This window comes from Malaya genurostris, chromosome 2 (genome assembly GCF_030247185.1).
Source record: "Malaya genurostris strain Urasoe2022 chromosome 2, Malgen_1.1, whole genome shotgun sequence".
Lineage (NCBI taxonomy): Eukaryota > Metazoa > Arthropoda > Insecta > Diptera > Culicidae > Malaya > Malaya genurostris.
In genome coordinates this window covers 244794416-244821006 of record NC_080571.1, presented here as the reverse complement: position 1 = coordinate 244821006, position 26591 = coordinate 244794416, and the positions used below count along the sequence as shown (strand labels likewise).

The 26591-nt window shown below is 35.0% G+C and overlaps 1 protein-coding gene across 1 annotated transcript in view; it reads left to right on the top strand.

Annotated features, from left to right (window-relative positions):
- The first annotated feature begins 15643 nt into the window (after positions 1-15643).
- Positions 15644-26591, top strand: part of LOC131428475 (cytochrome P450 4C1-like) — a 31497-nt gene continuing 20549 nt past the window's right edge. Inside the window, exon 1 of the mRNA XM_058592455.1 lies at positions 15644-15915. Within this exon, the coding sequence (XP_058448438.1) occupies positions 15741-15915 (175 nt within the window). The 5' untranslated portion in view covers positions 15644-15740. The remainder of the gene's footprint in view (positions 15916-26591) is intronic.

The window sequence follows — 26591 nt, the reverse complement described above, 5'->3', positions numbered from 1 at the left end:
AAAACAGATGTCAAAATATGTTTTTTTCGCCTTTTTATTCAAAAAATCAATGTTTCTAAGTACTTTTCGATACACTCCTTATACATGCACTATAGATTGTATAGCAATTTCAACACTATTAATGAAATTGAAGAACTCTTGATTCAATTGACGATTGTTTACAATTTTTTTCGTTAGGGTCGTTGGTTCCCTCTCAACAAATAATTTGAAGGTCGTTAAGATTTGAGATTGGTCACTTAACTCATGCATTGTGTCGTTACGAATCCGGTTAGTGTCACCAAGTATAATGTCGCTAATTGGTCTGGTTGTAAAACAATTTGTACAGGAAAAGTCATAGGATACTAGCAAAGCCATATATCTCGTCACAATGTTGTTATTGATGAGATTTATTAGGACATTTATATCACCTACAATAAAACATGTATGCTTCGTAAGCTTTCTAAATAGACGGAAAATTAATTGAAGTCAAAACTAAGGGGACGATACACGGTACTTGGGACGGTAGCTTAGGGTCATCAGACATAGTAGTGAGGAATGCCCTCGACATCTTATAGCCCAAGCAGCGTGCTTTTAAACTTATATTATTGAATAAAAAAAATCAGACATCGTTGTCTTATCGAGTTAATTAATGGACGAAACAAAATACGTTTTTTATTGAGAACTAGAATTTTAGTTTCGAGTCCTGACAATAACGTATTTTTTCAAGAAGTTTTCATTTTTCTCATTAGTACATGACGACTTGACGACAGTGTACTAAATTGAAACTAAACATTGAGCAACAAAATCCCCGACGAATGACCATTAACGGTTAAAACTGGGGCAAAATAAAATTTTAGTAACAATATTCAAATTTGTCAATCGTCGAACTCACAAACTGCTACCAAAAAGGATGTTTTAGTGTCAGTGAGATTATAGCGCTAGACATGCTGTATGATTACATTTTTCTTTTGGAAATAAAAGGTCATCTTCCGAAATGGAATGTAACACCAAGGAATTGCTATACACGATGCAAACTTAAATATAATTTAAATGTACCATTTAATTTTATGCCAACTGTGTTTGCAGCGGTTTCTAGCGACTCGATTATCTTTTCCATTTCGTTCGAATCTGGTTCTATGTCTGTGACGTGTGTAGTCTGTTTTCGGTCAAAGAACTTTCCCATCAGATGTAGATAACAGTCTACATTTCGTTAATATCTAAGATAATAATCTAGTAAATGGTTCGTTGCTTTTTATTGACTGTATCACTTCTCGAGACTCATTATAATGTAATTTTGCCGAAACAGCAAAAACCATTGGAGCGAATCTCGAATACTGTTTTTATACCCAATGCGCCTATTTGGAAATAGTATTTATAGAGGAAGTCAACAGAAACACTGCCCAGTAAAATACTAATCTACAACTCTCAAAATACCACAATACAATTATAATGAGTGAATTATCTCAATTTTACAACAATGTCTTTAAACGATAATGGCTCTCATGTGTTTAATTTCAGGTACGATTCAGTTCTCAGTTTCAAATAAAATTCTTAAAAATATGATATAAAACTATATTCTCTAGGATATCTATCATCTATAAATAAATAACTTCGACCGATTCTGCAATAAATAGTTTTTTTTTCGTCCCAAATCTGAGTCGGCTCTTGAAACCAGCGATAGTGTACGCAATGTTATATATTCACTGCATAGTAAACCGCGTATCGCGAACATCACATCGTCGGGACCTCGCAGTAAAATGTATCCGATGAGAAGAGCAAAGCACCAGACAGCAGAAACGCTGACCGTCATTATATTCGCTACATTCTTCATGTTGAAACCACGCCAAACTGGAGCCATTCAAGGATGTACCATCTGCTCTGGTGATGAGCTCCCGCTCCAAACCTAGACAAGGAGCGACCCCCAGAGGCGATAGTTCCTTTTTGTCGTTTAACATCCGCTCTTTCAACTTTTGTTCATCAATTTCCACGCTAACCACAAACAGTTGGCTAGTATCACCATTCAGGAAGAAATCGGAATCACACTGAATTTGCAATATAGGTTTTCCACTAGCTGTTGAAGCATGAAGATTTCCACAGCGTGCTTTACGTTTCTTTCTAGTCGATTCCTGGCAGTGTCTATTCAGATTTGTCTATCTTTCGCTCAGTACTTGACCAGTCTGTGGGTGATGTGGCAGTGCGAAGGCACCGACACGACACTGACTGATGGAAGGTTCTCCTAAAAGGGAAAAGCGGGTAATTTTTCATCCAATTTGTTTTCCACTTGTGAGTGCATCCGATAGAATTCTCATGGATTCTACCAAGAGTATCCAATCCAAAGTCCAACGACCGAACTGACCGGGACAGGTTGAGGTTACTTGCTAATTAATGCTCGTTTAACATTAATCATTACTTTGTTTTGATCATGCAAACTAAAGAGACTTTGCCCCGATAAATGAGTAAATGGTTCCAGTAAACTTTTTTCAGTACAGTTAGTCAGTAATTTTTTTCAGTGGATGTTTAGGAGAATGCTGATCAACTTCCTTGCGAATTGAAATATTTATATAATTACTTGAAAACTTTTTTGGTTATACAGTCGTTTGTTGAAAATCATTCATTTTATGCTTGACTCAAATATTACTTTGCACTAATGTTTAACACACTTCACGAATAGTAATCTGCTAATTATTGTAAAGTTATGGCTCTCAAATTACCCTATTGTAATCGAAGATTTATATAATTTTCTATGTGTGTTATTTTTTACCCTTTTTTATTTATATAAAAAATAGGTATAGAATTCGCTCAAACTTTAGAAAAATTTTCCGAGGCCCGGAGGGCCGAATGTTATATACCAATCGATTCAGCTCGACGATCTGAACAAATGTCCGTGTGTTTGTGTATGTGTGTGTGTCTGTATGTGTGTTATCAACTAAGAGGTCGAGATCTCAGAGATGGCTGCACCGATTTTGATCGAACTAGTCGCAAATGAAAGGTCTTCCCGTCACCCAAAATGCTATTAAATGGTTTTAAGATCGGATGTTTACTTTTTGAGTTATATAAAGTTTTATGTCAAAATTTTTTGACAGCATCTGTCACATTTGACCTTGGAAACAGAATATATTTTCAGACTTAGATTCCGCACGGTAATAGCTATTCAACAAGCCATAGAATGTTAAAATCCGTCCATTTTTAACGGAGATATCGCAATTTTTGTGTAAGCGACTTTTTCCCCTATTCCAGCAGTAGAAGTTTTGAGCGCTGTATGGCAAATAAATGCTTGGGAGCAACGTAAAACACGATTTTTATACTGTTACATACAATTGTTTCTAAGTACCAAAAAGACTGTGTACAGCATCCTTTTTCATGACATTTTACCTCGGACCGATTTTAGCACGGTTCGTTTTTGGCAACATAATCGTTCGAATATGACATATATAAATCAGATAATGGCATCATTTTCGAGTTGAAACCAATTCCATAATTATATTGTTTTAAACTACTTAGAACAATAAATGCTGGAAGAACATAACACCCATATACCATTCGAATCAGTTCGTCGAGATCAGCTAATGCGTGTGTGATAATAATTTCACTCAATTTCTTTCGGAGATGACTCAACCGTTTTCTACAAACTCAGATCCATATGAAAAGTCGTATGCTTCCAAACAAGGTTCCTGAATTTTGCTTGGTTCCAACCTCTGGTTCCGGAACTACAGGATGATATGTGAAACGAAATTAAAATTGTGTAACTCATTTTTCTCGTAGATGGTTGAACCGATCTAAGATTCAAATGAAATCTAAGAATCATTTAAGATTTAAATGAAAAGTTTTAATATTCTATAAAACATCTTGTTTTTCTGTCAGATCCAACTTCCGGTTTCGGAGATTCAGGGTGATTAGTATGAAAAAGTCTATTTCACATAAATTAATCAGGTTTATCGGGTTAGCAGATTTGGATAGTCGATAACCAAATAAACTTATTTCATTTTTTGTTTTATTTAGTTTTCGTTTCGGAAGGCACCCAAAAATTTAATACGCACTACGATTTCTCAAAGATGTTTACACTGATTTTCAAACATTTTGAAACAAATGTAAACTATACAGCTACTCATGTGAATTTATCTGACTTCGGATACACCGATTTTCTCAAAGTTCAATCGTTTTCTCAAAAAAGCCAAATCTAATTTCAGAAACAAAAATTTTATATTAAATAAACTTATAGCCCCATACAAAATTAATGAATTTTATCCAATTCTAACTTCCGATTCTGGAATTACAAGATGATGAATTTTATAATTCAAACCGATATGGAATATGACAATCCCGAAAAACTTCAAAATTGGACTCAAAACTATTGCAATTTATTCGTCAAGTCAATTCATGGCCATACGAATCGGTTTGGGTTATGCTGGTTCCTGAATACTGGCTCTGGAAGTACCTTAAATTACCGTAAACTCTAAAGTGGAACTTACTTCGACATATCATGAAATGTTTAATCGATTGTCCCACTATTAGATTCAAATTTGATCCGATTTGCAGTTTCGACATTACAGAGTAAAGAGTGATTTAAATCTCAAATTATCGCTTAAAACGACGGTCATTAAAATAATTTCATGAAAACTGAAAAACCGAAGAATATTCATGCAAACAACACATGTGGATTAATAAAAAAAAGGTATCATCTCACTGTTAGGTGGATTAATCACGTATTTCTAATAACGACCGCAAACTTCAATCCAAATGTTACGAGGGGAATAGCAAAACTAAATTTTTTCCAAGCAATGAATTATTCAGAAGTGGTAAAATGAAAATTTTATTTTGAGTCGGCCAATCTAAAGGTGTATTCGCCATTTTATCGCCTTTTTTGTGTCTGAAGAATTTTTCCGCTGTAGTTGCCATGTTTCCAAACTTCTTAAGACTTTACTACAACAGTAATAAAACGATTTCTAATCCACCTAGTAATGTTATGATGCCTTTCTCGTACTACTTATATTTTAAAAAATATCACTAGAAGATTCTGAGAAGAATTTTTTTTTAAAACTTTAATAAAATTAGAAATTTTCTTTGGGTAAAAACTAACATAACATTTTAAAATTATAAACAGTTGTGTCAAGTTAATAAGAATATTTCTTTATTTCACATCATCGCACTAAATGACTGTTTGAAATTTTAAGCACCTTATAGTTTCAGAACTTCGTTGTAGAGTTTTTGATCGGTCAAGCCATCTCTGTGAAAAATGAGTGACATTATTTGATACATACTCACACACAGACATTGCTCAGCTAGATGAACTTGGTAGAATGGTATAGGACACTTAGCCCTCTGGGTCAATTTTTACGAGTCAATTTTTCAAGTAATTGCCTAAACTTTAATAAAACAAATGAGACTACCAAATTGAATCTACATGAAATATCATAGATGTTTGTTTTACATTTTTTAATATCTTAAATTCGAAAACTTACACAAAAATGTAGATTTTTTGAGATTTTTATGTAAATATAAGCTTTTACTTCGAGAAATTTACACGTTGCCAAGTTCATTGAGTTGGTAAGCAAAACGCACTTACGTGAAATCCACGTAGGTGCCTAAAACTTCTTCAATTTTAAAAACTTCTGTAAAAATATCTACTTTTTCTAGATTTGTGGTAAATATAAAACATAAATTCTTGAAATTTTAGCTGCAAGTAAATTTAATCGGTTGGTACACGAACATTCTTGAATGCGTGCTTAGCTGAGTCACAAAAAACTCTAAGATTCAAAAATTTCTGTAAAAATACAAAATTTCTAGAATATAATAGAATTTCCTGTTAAAAATTTCAATTGAAGCAATATTCAATCGATTGGTGATCAACAATGCCTAAATGTTCGATATGAATTTCATTCTAAGTGTCAAACACGTTTAATTTTATTTTAATTTGAAAAATTTCTGTGAAATATCTAATTGGATTTTCTTTAGTAAATTTGAAACTATTTTTTCCGGTACATTATAGTTTGTATCAAATTCAATCGATTGGTGTACAAAATTGCTTAGCTGTATTTAGTATTCTTCAAATATTTATAATATTCTAAAATTTTTTGTGAAAATAGCGCATTTTTGAGACATTCTCACTATAGCTGAATTAATTTCTTCTAAAACTTATAGCTGATGTCAAATGCAATCTATTGGTATATAAAAATGCATATGTCATCGCTTTGAATTTAAAGATACCTTTTTTTTTATTCAATAATGTAATATAATTTTAGGCACACTGCTTAAGCTCTAAGATGCCAAGGGTATTTTCTAATCTTACTTAACGACTAACTTAAAACTATAATAGTATCATTTGACTATGTCGTCTCGGGTTCTCGTAAATCGTAATGGCGATCGGCAGTGGTCGATGAATTGAGTGTTGCATGAGTCTTCCAGATGGCGTTGGTCCATGTGGGTCCGCGGGAAACACCCCCAGGCTACGAAGGCCCGGCGGGTGGCCCGCATGCTGGTTTTCGACTGGAGCGGTCTTCCGTGGGCGGTGATGATGATATTGCCGAAGAAAATGAAAGAGAAGTAAATATTGTGGAAAACGTGGTAAAAAAGGGGATGTGGGAACAAAATGTTTGAAAACGACAGAGATCTAATTAGTTGCCATCCAGATGGAGAAGAGACAGGGAAAGGGGAACGAAAAAGTTAGTAACAAAAAAAAAGATCTTGTTAGTTCCAATGAAGATGGTGGACAGGGACGGGGATCGAGAGAATCGAAAGATACCTTATGATCAAAGAAGAACCGAAATTTTCATTGTAAAATTCCCGCGCTTGTTCAATCGGTAAACTTTTATTCTCTCAACGTTGGCAACACTTTTATACACATTCTGTCAAATTTTGACGCATATCGTACGATTACTTTTTGTTTGGTGTCTATACAAAGAAGTTGAAATATATTCGTGTGGCGATTTTTATAATGGATGAAAATTTAGAACAACGTGCGTGCATCAAATTTTGTGTGGCAAATGGATTTAAGTGTTCCGATACGTTGAAAATGTTTGAAAAGGTCTTTGGTAAATCGTGTCTAGGAAAAACACAGGCATACGAGTGGTATAAACGCTTCAAAGGTGGTCGTACAAGCTTGGATCATGATGAGATCCCTGGCCGCCCAACATCATCTGTTACTGAAGAAAACATTGAATCGGAGAAGCAAATCGTGTTGCAAAATCGTTCTGTACCGATTAGAGAGATTGCTGTGTTGTTGGGCATCTCTTATGGATCAGCCGAACACATTTCAACTGATGTTTTGGGTTTGAAACGCGTCGCTTCTCGACTGGTGCCAAAAAAGCTGAATTTCATTCAAAAACAGCGTCGTGTTGATGTGGCCAAAGAAATGATTTCAAACGCAGATAGTGACCCCACATTCATCGGATGCATCATAACTGGTGATGAGGTGTGGATCTATGAATATGACGTCGAAACCGCACAACAATCGACCGAATGGCGCTTCGAAGGCGAGCCGTTGTTCTAAATTTTCATCCATTATAAAAATCGCCACACGAAAATTTTTCAACTTTTTTGTATAGACGCCAAACACAAACTAATCGTACGATATGCGTCAAAATTTGACAGAATGTGTATAAAAGTGTTGCCAACGTTGAGAGAATACAAGTTTACCGATTGGACAAGCGCGGGAATTTTAAAATGAAAATTCCGGTTCTTTTTTGATCATAAGGTGTGTCGAAAATACGAAGTTTTCGATAATTTATGCTTGGACTTTTGATTACGTTTTTGATCATAACTTTCATTAACAAAGTGTAATTGAAAAATTTTCTTTTCCAGTTATGATGCGATAGACGTATCTGTCCAATGATAAACAAATTTTCAAAATCGGACTTCTAACAACTGAGATATGGCCAACCAAAGTAAGCGCTCCCACTTTTTTTCAACAGACTTCAGTTGAAACTGTTTTATAATAACTTTGAATAGAATATTCGGTTTTTCATCGTTTCAAATGAATTTTATTCCGAATGAATGAATGAATCTTTCTAATGGTAAAAAAAAGTTTTGAAATCGGTCCAAAAGTGACTAAGATATAGTTAGTCAAAATTAGCGTTCCCACTTTCTGTACCTCCTTGATATTCGGAGTGTTGAAACTTTTTCAATTAATTGTGCTTTAATGTCTTATCATTCTCTTATATAGTTTTTCAATTCAGAATTTTGATACCCCGATACAGATATATAAATTCATCTCTAGAAAAATATGGATTTACCACATTTAAATTCAAAATTAAACAAAGCACGTTGTGTGTTTCGTTCGAAAGACGGTGGTGTTTTCTTCTTCCGTACTAACGCGTACATATGCGTACCGGTTTTGCGTCGTTATTCTGTATGAGGGTTCGAAAGTTTTCACACTCATCACCATAAAATTTCAGATGCGGGAGTCGGATATGGAAAAATTGTGCAGTATCTTTTAGAAAAATGAGAGATTTACTTTGAATCATGATCATGTAAAAATCGGTTTAACCGTTGCTGAGAAATCGAAATAAGTTCTGGTTTTGGAGCATTTCTTCATTATGATCGTTGCTTTCGGAAGTGAAAACCGAAGGCTAGTAGTCCCAAAGTATGTTTACATAACCAAAAATTAACTAGATCTGCCAACTGGATGAATTTATCAGTGAGTTTTATAAAAAATTGCACCTCGTTTCGCCATCGCTTGTTAAAAATGCTCATGGAATAGAAAATTTTTCACTTATCGCGCTGTAATACTGGAACCGGAAGTCTGATCTGTATTCATTTTTCGAAAAATTTTTAAAGAATTTTAGGATCGTTCATTTGCATCTTATGTCGTTTTCGCTTGATACCAAACCTAATCCAGTTTCCACCCTAACTGCTGTCAAATCGTTTGTTTGAAGCTCAGAACAAATTGGCTCAAATGGCACGTTCCCTTTGAAGTTAGAAAATCGAGTCAGTTTCGAACCTAGTTTTTATATCAGGTTTGCTCAAACCCCCGTTGCTAAGTGCGAAATCAACACAGTTTCGTGAAAAGTGTTTGTTTGACGAAACTAACCTGGGTCAGTTTCAGTTTTCTCAAGCGAAAACGACATTAGTTTGTGAAAATCGGTTAAGAAATTTCCGAGAAAACTGAGTGCGCATTTTCTCATAGATTTGCACACCTTCTAAATCCGAAACAGGAAATCAGATAAAGATGAAATTCAATTGCAAGCTATGAGACCATAAGACCTTTCATTTGGATTTAGGTTTGTGTAAATCGGTTCAGCCGTCTCTGAGAAAAGTGATTGACACTTTTTATCCATTTTTGGTGCATATCACACTGTAATTCCGGAGCCGAAAGTCCGATCGGGATAACATTTAATAGCAGTCTATGTAACCATCTATGCCTTTTATGGAACTTGAATTATTTAAAATGTATAAGCTATCGTTACTTAATCCAAACATATCTTTAATAACAACTATGCTTCTAGCTACTAGTTAAAAATAAGTTTATTTTACTCCGATAGTAGCAACCCGTAACTAGTTCTAGTTCCCTTCGCCCAACTATGTTGCAACAAGAGCACGAGCATGTGTTTTATGTTATACTGGTTGAAACCAGGCGACGACAGTGTTTCATTCATTTGTAAGTTATCGTTACTTGATTCAAACACATCTTTAATCACAGCTATGCTTTTAGCAACTAGTTGAAAGAAGGTTGATGTAGCAATAACTTAGATATTATAAAATTATAACATACAATTTCTGCATTGATTCAGATAGCTATCGGTAGGTTTTCCCAACGTAATGATAACGAATATGCAACATAAAAAACTTTTATTAGCTTGAATATAACGATCACACTATGGAGTCGCAAGAAGTGTAAGAAGTGTAAGTATGAAAAATCAGTTATTTAAAATTGAATTCCGCTCGAGCATCAGAATTCTGGATATGAATTCTAGATCTGGACCTTATTCTGAAAACTAATTCAGATACAAAATAATGAATTTATTAAATGCATTCTTGATCTGAATTTTTTAACTGAATTTGAAGCAAATCCCAGGTTCTGGCCGAATAGGCGAATGACCTGTTTTATTTAATTTGAAGAGTTATTCATATAACTTTCCAGCTTATACCTGATGCAGGAGACGAAACTGTAAATTAATTCTACGTATTTATACACCGCTTATGTTCGAACTGTATGAAACTAACAATGGATCTAATTACTAGAACCTCAACGATTCGTGGGAGATGTGCATTGTTTTATCTTAGTGAGCTGATATTTTGGTTACCAACAATGTTTCAGCCGATGAGCAATCTGCTAATTATTGGAAAGTTATGGCTCTCGAATTGGGAATCTGATACCCTATTGGAACCGAAGATTTATATGATTTACTATGTGAGTTATCTTTTTCAAACAGTGACTGTAAACTTCAATCCATATGTGACGAGGGAAATAACAAAATTGTCAACAAGTATGTTAAACTTTATTTCGATAGCTCAACTCGAAAACAATAACCTTCATTAAAAAAAAATGTCTTTGAAAATCATAATATCTTGATTATAATTAAATTTTGTTCAAGCCATGAATTATTCGGAAGGAGTAAAACGAAAATTTTGTTTTGATTCGGGAAATCTCAAAATTCTATTTGCCATTCTATCACTTTTTCTGTTTGATAAAATTTTTCCACTGTGGTTGTCATGTTTCCAAACTTCTTGAGACTTTACTACAACAGTAACAAAAGATGGAGTATCAGGTGTACAACTTTGCTTCCGCCGTTTTCCGATAGGTGGCTGTACCGGCTGAGGCTGGTCAAAATACGTAGATGATAATGCTTTTAAATTGTGTGTGTGTACAGTGTATAACGAATTGTCATCGACGTTTCAGTGACAGTTGTTCTTGTTTTCGTATTATTCACGCTCGAAAATATCTGTTCAGGTGCCCAATTCTCGCCATTTGCGAATAGTTTTACTTTTCTGTTACAATTCGAAAAAAAAATGCAGCTGAAGCGCATCCAATGCTCTCAGAAACTTGCGGTGATGCTGCTCTGAGTAAAAGAACGTGTCGGGAGTGGTTTCAACGTTTTAAAAATGATGATTCCGATATCGAAGGCAAACATGGTGGTGGAAGAGAAAAAACCTTCAAAGATGAACAACTAGAAGCATTGCTTGATGAGGATTCGTGCCAAACCCAAGAAGAGCTAGCAGAGCAGCCAGCTAGCCATTTCAAAACGCCTTAAGGCCCTGGGCATGATTCAGAAAGAAGGAAATTGGGTGCCATACGAGTTGAAACCGAGGGACATCGAGCGGCAACTGCTTCAAAGACAAAATCGTAAGGGGTTTTTACATCGAATCGTAACCGGTGATGAAAAGTGGGTTCGATACGATAATCCTAAACGCAGAAAATCATGGGGAAAGCCCGGGCATGCTACTTCGTCGAAGGCAAAACCGAATATTCACGGCGCCAAGGTTATGATTTGTATTTGGTGGGATCAGCTCGGTGTGATTTACTACGAGCTCTTAAAACAGGGTGAAACCATCACAGGAGATCGCTACCGAACGCAACTGATGCGCCTTAGTCGCGCGCTAAAACAAAAGCGGTCACAATATCAAGAGCGGCATGACAAAGTCATCATCCAACACGATAATGCTCGGCCTCACGTCGCAAAAGTGGTCAAAAAGTACCTGGAAACGTTGAAAAGGGAAGTCTTGCCCACCCGCCGTATTCCCCAGATGTTGCCCCTTCTGACTTCCAGATCAACATTTTCAATCCTTCGAAGAGTTGGGAAAATGGATTGCTTCATGGATAGCGTCAAAAGAGGACTCCTTTCTTCGAGCCAGGATCCAAAAATTTCCGAAAAGATGAGAGAAAGTAGCGACGGACAATACTTTGAATAATACATCTGTAAGCACTTTTTCGCAATAAAGCTTTCAATTTTGGAAAAAACGGCGGAAGCAAAGTTGTACACCTGATAGATTGTATGGAACTCGGCAGCAGTTTTTCTTCGGCTATTTTGTGTTCATGCTTAACGAAAAAATTTTATCTCATGAACAAAAGCTAATGAAAATCGTTCAATAAGACCCTCAGCAAAATTTATTACCGATTAATAACAGTTGTAAAATAGCTCCGGCGTAACAACACACAATTTTGATATGTCATAAAACCTCGACGAATTTACACATGTAGGCAGGAAGTATTTAATTTATTGAAATTTGATAAAATGCATCATTTCTGAACATAAGTTTCAAATCAAAAGTATGGATTGCATTATAACAAATCCAATTAATCCGAATCTGAGTAAATATTCATTGAGTTGAGAGAATACTGTGAACTGAATTTTAGAAAAAAAAAAACGTGTTTAATCCACCTAGCAGTGATCCTCAGTACGGAAGTCGCTTCAAAGGCAAAAGTAATTATTTGGATGAACTTGATGTCATAATAAACATCACGCCACCAACATTTTGTTGAAAACATTAGTTTTTTCCACCACAGTGATCACTTCACTATACGTGATACTGGTAATAGGTGGAAACAAGTGAAGTGACATGTAAGTGAAGTGAATGTGAAAGTGGAAGTGAGAACGGTAATAAGGGCCGATACCTTTTTTTATCAATCCGCATGTGTTTTTGCATGAATATTCTTCGGTGTTTAAGTTTTCATGACATTATTTTAATGACCGTCGTTTTAGCGACAATTTGATATTTTAATCACTCATTACTCTGTAATGTCGAAACTGCAAATCGGATCGAATTTGAATCCAGAAGTATGACAATCGATCAAACATGCCATGATATGTAAGTTCCACTTTAGAGTTTACGGTAATTTAAGGTACTTCCAGAGCCGGTATTCAGGAACCAGCATAACCCATACCGATTCGTATGGCCTTATGATGAATAAATTACAACAGTTTTGAGTCCAACTTTGAAGTTTTTCGGGATTGTCATCTTCTTTATCGGTTTGAATTTTAAAAATTCATCATCATGTAATTCGAGAACCGGAAGTCATAATTGGATAAAATTAATTAATTTTTGTATGTATGTATAAAATTAATTATTTTGTATATAAGTTTATTTTAATTTGAATTTTTGTTTCTGAAATATGATTAGGCTTTTTTGAGAAAACGATTGAGCTTCGAGAAACGATTTTATACTGGAACCGGAATTCTAAAATCGGTATGGCCGAAGTCAGATAAATTCACCTGAGTAGCTGTATAGTTTACATTTGTTTCAAAATATTTGAAAATCAGTGAAAACATCTTTGAGAAATCATAGCACGAATTAAATTTTTAGGTGCCTTCTGAATCGACAACTGAATACCGCTAAAACTGAAAAAAGTTAATTTTTTTTATCGACTATCCAAATCTGCTAACCCGATAAACCTGATTAATTTATGTGGAATAGACATTTTTATACCAATCACCCTGTATCCCCGAAACCGGAAGTTGGATCTGACTGAAGAGCAAGATATTTTATAGAATCTTGAAACTTTTCATTTGAATCTTAGATCGGTTCAGCCATCTACGAGAAGAATGAGTTACACAATTTTGATTTCGTTTCACATATCATCCTGTAGTTCCGGAACTAGAGGTCGGAACCAAACATAATTCAGGACTTTGTTTGGGAGCATACGACTTTTCGTATGGATCTGAATTTGTTGAAAATAAATTTTCCGAGAAAATTGAGTGAAATTATTTGTCACACACGCATTTGCTGATCTCGACGAACTGATTCGAATGGTATATGGATGTTATGTTGTTCCAGCATTTATTGCTGTAAGTAGTTTAAAACAAAATAATTAAAAAAAATTCTGCCATCATCTGGTTTATAAATGTCATATTCGAACGATTATGTTGCCAAAAACGAGCCGTGCTAAAATCGGTCCGAGGCTAAATGTCATGAAAAAGGATGCTGTACACAGTCGTTTTGGTACTTAGAAACAGTTGTATGTAACAGTATAAAAAATCGTGTTTTCCGTTGCTCCCAAGCATTTCTTTGTCATACAGCGCTCAAAACTCCTACTGCTGGAATAGGGGGAAAAGTCTTTTACACAGACATTTTTATATCTTCGTTAAAATGGACGGGTTTGAACAATCTATGGCTTGTTGGATAGCTATTACCGTGCGGAATCTAAGTCTGAAAACATATTCTGTTTTCAAGGTCAATTGTGACAGATACTGTAAAAAAACTGAAAATTTTGACATGAAACTTCGTATAACTCAAAAAGTAAACATCCGATCACAAAACCATTCAATAGCGTTTTGGGTGACTGGGAGACCTTTCATTTGCGACTTGATCAAAATCGGTCCAGCCATCTCTGAGATCTCGACCTCTTAGTTGACAACACACATACAGACACACACACACGGACATTTGCTCAGTTCGTCGAGTTGAACCGATTGGTATATGTCATTCGGCCCTCCGGGCCTCGGAAAAATTTTCTAAAGTTTGAGCGAATTCTATACCTATTTGGTATATATATATATATATATATATATATATATATATATATATATATATATATATATATATATATATATATATATATATATATATATATATATATATATATATATATATATATATATATATATGTATACATATATATATATATATATATATATATATATATATATATATATATATATATATATATATATATATATATATATATATATATATATATATATATATATATATATATATATATATATAAAGTAAAAGAGTCAATCGGTAAAAAATTTAGCAAAGCAAAGCCTCGGTATTACATTCCTGTAGTGGAAATTGACATTTCTGTTTCAACAGACTTCGCAGCCGATTCAGAGTGTACAGAACCATTACATGGCTGCCCGTAAAAAAATAAACCATTGATTTAACACATTAAATAATTGATTCACAATCAGATCTATGGGTTACGATACATTTTATTGTATCTTGACAAGATTTTTTGTATTTCCAACGATTCAATATATTGTTTCTACGATTCTACAATTGAATCTATTGTACACGTGGTGTTTCAAACAATTTGATTGTTTTCCAAGAAAACATGTATGAGACAATTTTATGATTTGAATTGTTCCGATACTTAACAACCTGTACATTCTATTGTAAAAAGGATGTTCACAATTGATTTAATAGTGTATAACAATACATTAAAATATTTTCATAGGTTAGAGGAACCCTACTTCCTATAGAGAGAGCTAAACAGGGATACATAATAAATCAATAAACCTACTGATCCCGTTATTCAAATTCTACTGAATCAAATATTCGAGCAGTTATGCTTTATATAATTTACAGTGTACGCATTACAATTTGACCACCACCAGCGAAAAGATGCTGTTTCATTGGCAGATATTAATCGAGACCGGTTCATGACTGACCATACCCAAGCGTATCTCGCAAGCCGAATAGCCACGTTACATTAACGATGCCCAAACACACGGTAAAACGAATGCGTTGTAAGGTAATGGTGCCTTTCTTTACCTCGTCAGTTCATGAAGCCTTACGTTACTATCAACGGGTTTAGCAGTGACCTGTGCCAACATCTTTGCTTCGTCGTTGCGAGTTGCGATTAGCATAAGTACGATTACTCTAGTTGAACATTTTCATTCACACGAGAGATCGGAGAGATCGGAGAGATCTTTCAAACCGACAACAAACAAAACTCAAAACAACGACAACAACAACATACACATTTATCGGTAGTAATATACGGCTTGATAAGACTGTCAGTGTACTGCCGGAGATCGGGAGAAGTGAATCGTAGCGTGGCAATTAGCTGCAGTCGCTAAGTGCAGGGAAGTGCAATCGAAAACATGTCGGAACTAATCACAGTGCTCTACGGGATACTTGCGTTTCTGATATTTGCTCCGTTTCTGCAATGGCTGATCAAACGGGTGCAACTGATACAGATAATTGACAGAATCCCTGGACCGAAGTCATATCCATTGATCGGAACGACCTACACGTTTTATGGCAAAAAGTTGCACGGTACGTAAGCAGTTACAATAACGGTACTTGTTTTAGTTGATTCCGCTAATGATTTCACCGATAGTTGTGTATGACGTTTAGAAAGCGTTTTAAAAGTGTTTTTTTTTTTGGTATTTTGTGCATATGTTTTGAGCTTTATATTCTATCCCAAACCAAACAATATGCAAAACACTTCATGAGAGAGCAGTGCAACCAGTTTTCGAGAAAATTTCTAGCAATACTAGAACACAATCTGGCACCTCATATATACCAACCTAGCAATTAAATAGTAATTATGGTCATGGTTGAAATATTTGTGATTATTAATTACTGTAGTGTACCATAAATATGGCTCTCCCAATAGGGAACCACGGAACAAATTGCCATTCGGATATTCAACATTCCAAATTATCCACATTACAACTTGCTACAACTGACTATGTATAATAGACAATTAAGAGATATAACTTTATATTTTTCTGAATCTGAAAGAGCTCCTCATCCTCCATTATCTAAACCATAATGACTTGACAAATCTCTCACGCAAGTACTTGAATGTTAACAGAGCTAAATATAGACTGAAAAAAGATTACGCCTCTCGTGAACTAGGAGATCTCGCAACAGATTATAATGGAATAGTTCTAAATACGGTTTACTTGATTCAGTCCCGTCAATTTCGATATCCGAGAATAGCACTAAACAGCAGTAATTTGTTGCGTTTCTAACTTCGAATTCCATTGGCTAACAACTGAAAACGTAACGTTTTTGTTTTAATTTTTCATACAATTTGAACAATCACAGAAATTTAAAAAAGTGGGGCTAGTCTATTTTGTGCTTAGGGTTCATATCCATAATAAACCTTATGGAGAATGGTCCACTTGGCAGGAATATGCGCTTATAGTGGTTTTCAGTAGGCTTTCATGGAGTTTAACGTTTGTATGCAAGTTTCATGATGTAGCATTGAAGAGAGCTAGAAGTAATTCTTAATACTAAAAATGTTACTTGGATATGGCTGCTCGTTTTATTTTCAAGGCCGAAATCAGCATTTTGGCGAAAACAATAGTTGATTTTCTGATTTCAGTTATTAATTTTTTGGGACAACTAAAAAAAATCTTACTTTTGCTAACTTTGATTTTTTAATTTTCATTTCCTTAATAATAATAAAATATTTGTTGAAATAGCTATTTTTTAGTTGAATTCACCAATTAAACGTGCTGTCATTTCTTAGCTAAGGCACACTTCATTTCCATTCAACTGATTTTTTAGTTGAATTAGAGAAATAAAACGTTGTTTTTAACCAACATAAATGGATGAACCAACATAAATGGACACTACTATCGAAAAAAAAATTCAGTCGCGGTTGTCTTTTCTTCATTGGCAATTACAAAAACAATGTTGTATTGGAGGAAAAGACATAAACGAAACATAAATTTCTTTTTAAAAATTTTGTTTTCTAAATCGCTTCGATTTCGCGAAATCGACTCTCTCACTGAAAACTTTGAGCACTCGGAAAACAAAAACCGAATACAAGTAGTACACCGGACGGCGTAACCCGGAAGGTTGGAACATACAAAAAAATTTATTTAACATATAGATTTACAGTGCAACATTCGAAACTCACTTCACTTTCCATGTAAAACATTGTTACGCACAATCACGCACTTTCCACTAAGAGTTTGCGGCATTTTTACATATCGGTTTAGAAATTTATGTATGGATATATTGTAACACATGCGAAAAACATCAACACAATTTGCAAACAGTTTCAACAAAACTGTCCTTTTTAGCTTTTTAATAAATTGTGTTGCTTTGACCTTGCTCATTTTTGGCAATAAACTTGTTAATAAAACCAATTTCACTTTTGTTTTCTTTGTGCTGTCGTTCAGCAATGATGGTGATAGATAAATAGACACAAATTTCTGATTTTAGTCACAAAATTGGTTGTCAATGAGAATTCCGTGTTGGATTGAATTATTGCGGGATATTCGCCAACTAAACACGTTCTCGAAAAATAAGAATTTTTTTAGCAAAGTGAATTCTCAATTTTAACTAATGTAATAGTTATTTTCGAAATTTTGTTGTTAAAATGAACGAATTCAAATACAGTAATACGAATTAGACGCAGAGCTAATTTAGTTCGTTCCGTTTGGGGATATCAAATTGACTTAAAACTGAACTTGAAGAAGGGCGAACGATTTTTGCCTTTTTCATATAGAAAGGTTATGCAATCACTTGACAAGTTTGATTCAGTTTGTCGAGCTGAGTAATGGGTGTGTGTGTGTGTTTTTTTTAGTGGGAGGTGAAATCACCGGATCATAAAGCTACCTGCACATAAGTGAACTTTGTATGTGGGAGTCGAACCCGAACTAAAACACCCCCTAAGCTTCATTCCCCTCATCCTGCCTGGACTACCATAAAGTATTACTTCGGCAGGGGGGCTGTACTGAAGCACCACCACTCTCGCCTCGCCTCGACTACCCAGGACTGGTCGACGTCGCGAACTACTCGGCTAATCGCCGATGATGGATCTAGCCTACACCGACGGAGAAGTTCCCCGACGATGGAGTTTCCCCCGGACCGACGTTCCCAGAACCCGTGAACGGATCGATCGGCAGGATGCCTGAGTCGCTCCAGTGATTCCGGTTGAAGGAAGGCTTTCGGTTCACTGGCGCCCAGACGATCCATACCAGTGCTACGTCGCAATCTACTAGTCTAATCCCGGCGAAGGATTTAGACTACACCGACGGAGAGTTCCCCGACGACTGAAAAACTCCCGAACCGAAGCTTGTTCGCTGGTACTTTAGTGGCCGGTGGTCACGGCTGCCTGTTGCTTTGCGCTCCAGTATGTGTTGTTACGGACGACTCAGTCATGTCATGTACTATTAAGTCATTGGTCAAATTTTAAAGGATTATGGCGAACACTTTCGGTTCGAATCTTAGCACGTTGACATATCCGACAAACAGGAGCTTTGGTTCCGGGAATTTTACTGAATAAGTGACGTAACTGTTTAAGCACACTTTAGTAAATTACCCGAATCAATCTGAACAGACCGAAATGAGACTATCTGAATTTGTGTCAACTATTAGTTTATTAAAAAATGTTTACAATTGTTCGAATGACAAGTGAAAAACACATTTTCGCACGACAAAGGGGGTGGAGAAGATGTTTTTGCCTTTCTCTATAGAAAGGTATTAGAATTGCTGGAAAAACCGACTTTCGAACGGAGCCTCGGAGACCCATAGTGTTATATACCATTCGACTCAGTTCGTCGAGATCGGAAAATGTCTGTGTGTGCGTATGTGTGTGCACTTTTCGAAGATATTTGAACGCGCTCAATTTTCTCAGAGATGGCTGAACCGATTTGAACAAACTTGGGCTCGTTTGAAAGCTACTATCGGATCATTGATCAAGTTCGAAGATAAAATGGCTGTGACTTTTGGTTCCGGAGATATGATTGTATAAGTGACGTAACCGACAAAAAGCGTTGTATTTGAACGCGCTCAATTTTCTCAGAGATGGCTGATCCGATTTTAACAAACTTGGGCTCGTTTGAAAGCTACTGTCGTGCCATTGCCATGCCTAAATCGGACATGCTTAAGGGGTGCTGCCCGGTGGTAAAGGTTTGACAATTTTCGATCTTGAAAAAGCACCATAGGGGGGAGTACATGAAATTTCCAAAATCGAAAATTTTTTTTGATGCCAAAACTCTTAAAACTGCATAAAACATCGAAATTTAGTGTCATCTCAAAAAAAAAATTTTTTTGAATCAATTGGTGTCAAAATTAGTATCCAAAATTATTTAATAAAAGTATGAAACATATTTTCATGAGACTGTTATGAAAGAAGAGAAAGGCATTATCACACCACTAGGTGGATTAAGAAGGGTTTTTTTATATATTTTCAGTGATTATCTGTCAAAATAGAAAATTGCACCAAATGCAGAAAAAATGCAATAAATTATCTTTCCTCATAAGCCAAGAGCCTCTTTTATTAAACCAAATAATAATCACATTATCACACCAGGAAGAAAACGCTTCAAAGGATTCAGAATAAAATTCTGAAAATGATTTTGAAGCGTCCTCCCTGGTTTAGTACAAATGAGTTATACAGACTCAGAAATATAGAACCATTAGATGTAATGATATAAATATAGATGTTAATTCAAATTGGAGATGTGGATCCTGATTTTCGCGCCTTTTTAGCCGTTAATTTCTGGAATTATTATTATTTTTTTTTTTTTTTATTTTTTAATAACTATTTATTGGAATATGAGTTAAAATTAAATTATTAAGATTTAAAATGGGTGTTCAGCCACAAGTGGTGACTTTTCAGCCCTGTTATATATATATGATTTGGTTATTACCAATTTTCTGGAATTATTCTACCATCTTTACAAAGTATCATGTATTTCGCCACAATTTACAAAAGGATTTCCAACAAGCATTTTCCAACCCGAAAGAATTTCTAATAAACAAACATATTTCATCTGAAAATATTGTCAACAGCGAAATTGGTGCATTTCTTTTAAACTGACTTCTTGGTTATTTTTTGATGGCAGTACGGTATAATATCGGTTACTAACGGCGTAACATTGTAAACATTTCTGCACAACAAGAGCATTTCATGACGTTTTCTTGATACCCAATGTCATTCTCAAGCAGGGAACCATCACGAAATAATGTTAGAGTATAAAAATTTAACCAATATATTTTTCAAAATTTTAATTTAGATCGTCTTTGGAAAAGGGTCAAATTTTCATAAACTAAAATATTGTCAAAATGGCTATTCGAGTCCTTCACTGACAAATTCGATTTAGGAAAAAATACCATTCTTCTGGGTTAAATTTTGTCCCAAGGTATGTTTTCTACCAAGCATTTATACATAGCAGGATCGGCCGTTTCAAGAAAAAAAAACTGTTTTAATCCACTTAGTGGTGCATAATACCTTTTTAATATAACTCATGTTTTCATTGTTCATATTAAAGGATTCTTCAAAAACCTTTTCTTTGAATATTGAATACAAACAAAAAATATACATTGACATAACCTCTTCAGCATTCAACAGTTTTGTCCCAAATAATTTGGAATTCTTTGTTTTTTGCATTTTCACTCTAAATGACGGTTTAAAATATTACACATCTCTCCCATTTCCTCCGAAACCGTCAAAAGTAATCAATTTTTATAGACGTAGACCCTTTTATTTAAGTATAAGTTTTCAGTTATACGAAGTTTTATGTCAAAATTTTCAGTTTTTTAACAATATCTGTCACAACTGACATTGAAAACGGAATAAGTTTTTGTATTCAGATTCCGCACTGTAATAGCTATGAAACACGCCATAGATTGTTAAAATCCGTCCATTTTTAACGGAGATATCGATATTTCTGTGTAAGCGTAATTCTAGTAATAGGAGTTTTAGGCGTTGTATGACAAAGCAATACTTGAGAGCAACGTGAAGCTCGATTTTTTATACTGTTACATACACTGAATACCAAAAAGACTGTGTACAGCATTCAATTTTTGATATTTTGCCTCGAACCGATTTTAGCACGGTTCGTTTTTGGCAACATAGTTGTTCGAATATTACATACGTAAACTCGAAGAACATAACACCCATAGACAAGGGGTGGATCACTTCTGATGTGTTTAATATATTGAAAAAATTAAATGATATGAACACTCAACTACGATTTTCTTTTAGTTACGTGTACCACTTACAATTAATTTTTTTTCTATGCGTGTATAACGACGGTTAATGTGAAAACAGGAAATAATTGTCGTTTATGCGAATTGGCTAGAAATTGAAAATCTCACAAACCTATCAATTGAAACAATTTTGAGCCAAATTTCGAAGAACTGTTAAGTTTTTGCATAATTGCTCTATATGAACGGTTGTTATTGTTTTCACTGTACCCTGTATTTCGGGAGCCTGATCTGAATAGAATTCTACATCAACTTATGAAAACATAATACTTTTCATTTAAATCTAAGTTTGCGAAGATAGGTCTAACCGTTTCGGAGAAATTGGAGTGATTTCCGATTTGGAGCACACGAGCAGTTTTTTATACTTATCAGCCTGTCGTAGCCAGATGAAATTCGGTAGAATTATATGGGACTTTGAGACCTTTCATTTGAACTTAGGTCCGTAAAAATTTGATGAGTGGTATCTGAAAAAATCGAAAACACTTTTTAGTTCATTTTGCACATTTTATCACGTAACTCCGTAACCAGAAGTCGGATTCAAATTAAATTCAATAGCAATCTGTGGGACTTGAGCACCTTCAATTTAAATCCAAGTTGATGAAAATCGATTGAGCGGTTCCTGCGAAAATCGAGTGTACTTTTTCTTCACTTTTTTGCACGTTTCACCCCGTTACTCCCGAACCGGAAGTCCGATTCATGTAAAATTCAATAAAAACCTATGAGTCAAGAAATCTGCCATTTAAATCTAAGTTCGTGAAAATCGCTCCTGCTTCACAGTGATTGCATAGCCTCTCTATATACGGGAAAGGCAAAAATGTTTAACAAAAACATTTTCTTGTCAAACTCGATTTTTTTCCTGTGTCATATAACCGAAAACTAAAATTTAAGGTTACAATCACCTCAATATCAAACAAAATTTGATTTCTGAGAGTATGTCTAATTCATTAACTAGGCGTGCATTTATTAATCAAGGATTCCATTTGTTAACAGTTTATATCTTCGTAAAAAGTCTTGAGTTTTTATCCTTGTTCAATTACTTCAATATCCCACATATTGATGAATTTCGCGCCAACTCGAACAAACGTTATCATGAGACCCTTTGAACCGGTATTGTATGGGTGATTTGTACAGAGTTATTAAAAATTTCGAACAAACAATAAAGAATATTTCTAATCGAGTTCTATAAGTAAGGTAATATCAGATACAAACTATTTTTAAGTGAGGTTCTCGATTATTAAAAGAATGGCTAGTTGGTGAGCTGGAAGGAATACTCTCACAGATGAAATTTCATTGGATTTGTGGATGAATATTGCTCTCAGTTTGGTATAGTTTCCCCCGGCAAACAACCACAATTATGTTAATCCGGGGTAAAAATTGAAAAAATATATAAATAAATAGTAGAGTTTTTGATAGCAAAACACTGAAAAAAATCAGTTTGGACAGTCAAAATTATTTTGATAGAAAAACTTTTTTTCCGTAAAAGTGCCCATCTCGTGCCCCCATAATTGCCTATCTCAGTAGAAAATTTCTTCCCAAACGAAAATGGTGTCTTTTTGTAAATCGACTTTGAATTATTTTAAATCGATTTTTTTCAGTGTAGGACATTAAGACTTTTTTCAATATTTTTATTAAACACACTTTTTCGTAGAATTTGTCCTTTTTCGACTATATCCATTTGGATAAAACCTGACAGAAACAGTTTGTCCCTTTTCAAAACACAGTCTGGATGGGTTACAGAAAAACGAAATATAAAGTAAGCTTTTTAGGACAAAGTTGGCATGTGCAAAAAGTTTTATTATAATCTGAGAGGGTACTGCCAACATTGTTTGGACTTCGTCTCGCATATCGAATCTTGGTCATAGTCGAAACCAATTAGACTGGAAAACATTTTCAAAATTTTGATAGCACTCGAAAAACAATTAAAAGTTATTTACTTCAGTTCATAACTGCAAACAGCTTGATTGCTCTACAATCTAGCAAATCATCGTTTTGTCAATAAAATGTGATTGCCCGATAAAAGCCGAGTAATTCAACCTCCTTCGCGCACGTCGCTTATCAGTTTAATTTGATGCGGTGTATCTAGGAAGATAATTCAAGATATGAATACTAGCAGTTCGTATTGCCACATTTTATCTTAGGCATAATCCGATGGTCTAATTAGTAGAGACCATTCTTGAGGGTGATGACAATTGTCTTTTTTTATATATCATTTATTTTACCCCAGCTTTAACCATTTTGGTCGTTCACCGGGTAGAAGTTATAAAGTTTGACCGTTTTGGCTTACATAGTTTGGTGTTTTTTATGTTTGTTTCGTTTTCCTGTTCCGTTGTGGCCGCGGGAGTCATCCCAAGGGGGTCCAGCCCCTTTGCGGATGGCCTGCAGGTTTTCTTTCTTGGTGTATTTGGTGGGTTCGTTATGGCCGGGTGGCACAAAAGGGTCCATCGGCTTTCATGACAATAGTCGCTTTCGCCTAAAGCGAAGCCTAAAAAAGTTGCCAGCATTGCAGCATTCGCAATCTAAAACGCAAATAAAAGCCTCATAGATTCCTGTTGAATTCTATCCGAACAAGACTTTCGGTTCCGTGAATATAACACACTCAATAAGTCATGTGCAAAATCTTTTTTTTTTTTTGCCAAAAATTGATTTTTTCATTCCAACGCTTCACCAACTTCTTGTTGCCGTGAATGTAGAAGGATATGTCTTTTGCCTCCTAATAGGCTTCATATTCGGCAATTGCTTTTTCATTTGAACTGAATTTTTTATCAGCGAGCATTTTTTTTAGTTCAGCAAAAAGCCAGTAATTTTCTGGGGCCTGATCTGGACTGAACAGTGGATGAGGAAGCGATTCGTAATATGATTCGTTCAGTTTAACCATCGTTGCCATTAACTTGTCAATCGACGCATTCTATTGAAGTAACAGTGGTTTTTACTTCAACATATGAGGTGGCTTTTTTTTACATTTGCATTCAAACGATCTACAATGCAATGAAGTAGTCGCTACTCATCGCTTCTTCTTTATCAAGATATACCATGTACATTCGGGGAACGGGTGTAGTGTGTTGGGTAAGTCGATGCCTTTCACGCAACCCACCTGGGTTCGATTCCCAACCCCGCACATAGGGTCAGAAAGTTTTTATGGCCCGAAGAGGTGAATGACCTTAAGGTTAAAACCTCTATAATCAAAAACAAAAAAAAATACCATGTACATTCCAAAATACTTGAGCCAAAACCTTTTTAGCTGACTCCTGTGCCTGTGGACACTTTCTACGTGGTTCACGTAGTCCACTCAAATCATGATCGTTTTCAAATGTTTGGGATTTGAAGTGGAATGAAACTAAACCGTTTTTGAAAATATGAAAGTTCCATTAAATTCCACAATGAAGAATTTTAACTCTTTAGTCATAATACTAACGTAATATTGACAGAAAGATACTAGTATTTCGAATGCTATTTGCGTTCATCCTCAGTGTATCAGTTTAGAAAACTTCTAAACCGATACACTGAGGTTTATGATTGTTTTGTTCCGGAGTGAAGTGATGGATCCATGTTTCATCCATTGTCACGTATCGAAGCAAAAAATTTGATTTATTACTTGTAAATATAACAAAACACTGTTCTGAATAATCAACACGATGTTGGTTTTGATCGACTGTGAGTAAACGCGGCACCCATTTTGAAAAGAGTTTTCTCATGGTCGAATGTTCACGCAGAATTGTAAACACACTGCTTTCTGATATCTTTACGGTCTCCGCTGTCTAACGCAATGTCAATTTTTGAGTAGATATAACCAATTTTTGAACTTTTTCAATGTTTTTTGTGAGTAACCACCTCAATTGGACGACCGAACGTTCTCTATCATCGGTGTCTTCGACCACGTTTAAATTCATCAAAATAATAATAAATATTTTTTCTTCGTGCAGATAACACTTTTTGAACTTTGGAAGCCATTGCTGTACATCTTTTTTATCAAGAAACAATGCTTTGAATTTCAAATTTAAACACGAAATTGTTTGGAATCCATTGGTTTGAAAATGACAAAAGTAACTTCACTTAAATGGAATGTCCTAAAATATCCCACATAGTCTTTTGAAAGATGGTACTTCATAATATATATTTAACAATTATAGCGCCATCTATGTGTCAGTCACACGGCTCATTGAATGATGTGTTAGGGAAAAGAATTTCAAACTGACATTTTAAGGGATGACGCCATAGAATCGTATAAATGTGTGTAAGAAAGATGACGCGAGTATTGCACAGGATTTGATAGATAAGGTTAAGTGCATGGTGCAAACATTTAATCTAGCAGAGCAGGTATTAACCAATTTTGAAAGAACGTAGTTAACATGTGTTTTTTCGTTTTCTGAACGTTTTAAAAAATTCGATTTAACTAATTGTTGTGATCAATTTTGTCTGTTGCATTTTTTTTTTGAGTTCAGTCTTTAGTTACAACACTAAGGATGTTTCAAGCTGGGAACTAGTTTGGTAGCATGTAGTTTCTTGATCGCATATTGCTACGGTAAAGAGCAGGTAATATGTCGATCTAAAAGTCCCCAGTCTGATGAAAAAGACTACATCTTTTTCCCAAATATCGATCCTATTCATCTCTCCCTGGGAATGAAATACAATTTCAATGCCCCACTTTTATACCACGATTTCATCTTAGCTTTTAAAAACGCTTATCATTTGATGCAATTCTCTTTCCACAAGGTTCTTTTTTTTAATTTGAAAATCAGGCGCTGAGAGCTATATTTGATGAATATGGTGGATATGGTAGCAATTCGAATATCAATTCATAGAATTTAGTCAACTTCACTTTTCGAATTTCCTTAAAGATGTAATGAGCTTTTGAGACCTTTTCCGAAGTATCAGCTTCATTTAGATGACCACAGCGCAGTGCGTCATCAGTGTTCGCACGATTTCGTTGAAATTCGACATACCAAACAATTATAGTTGATTTGGTTAAGGCTTGGCTTATTGAGCCATTTCATTGC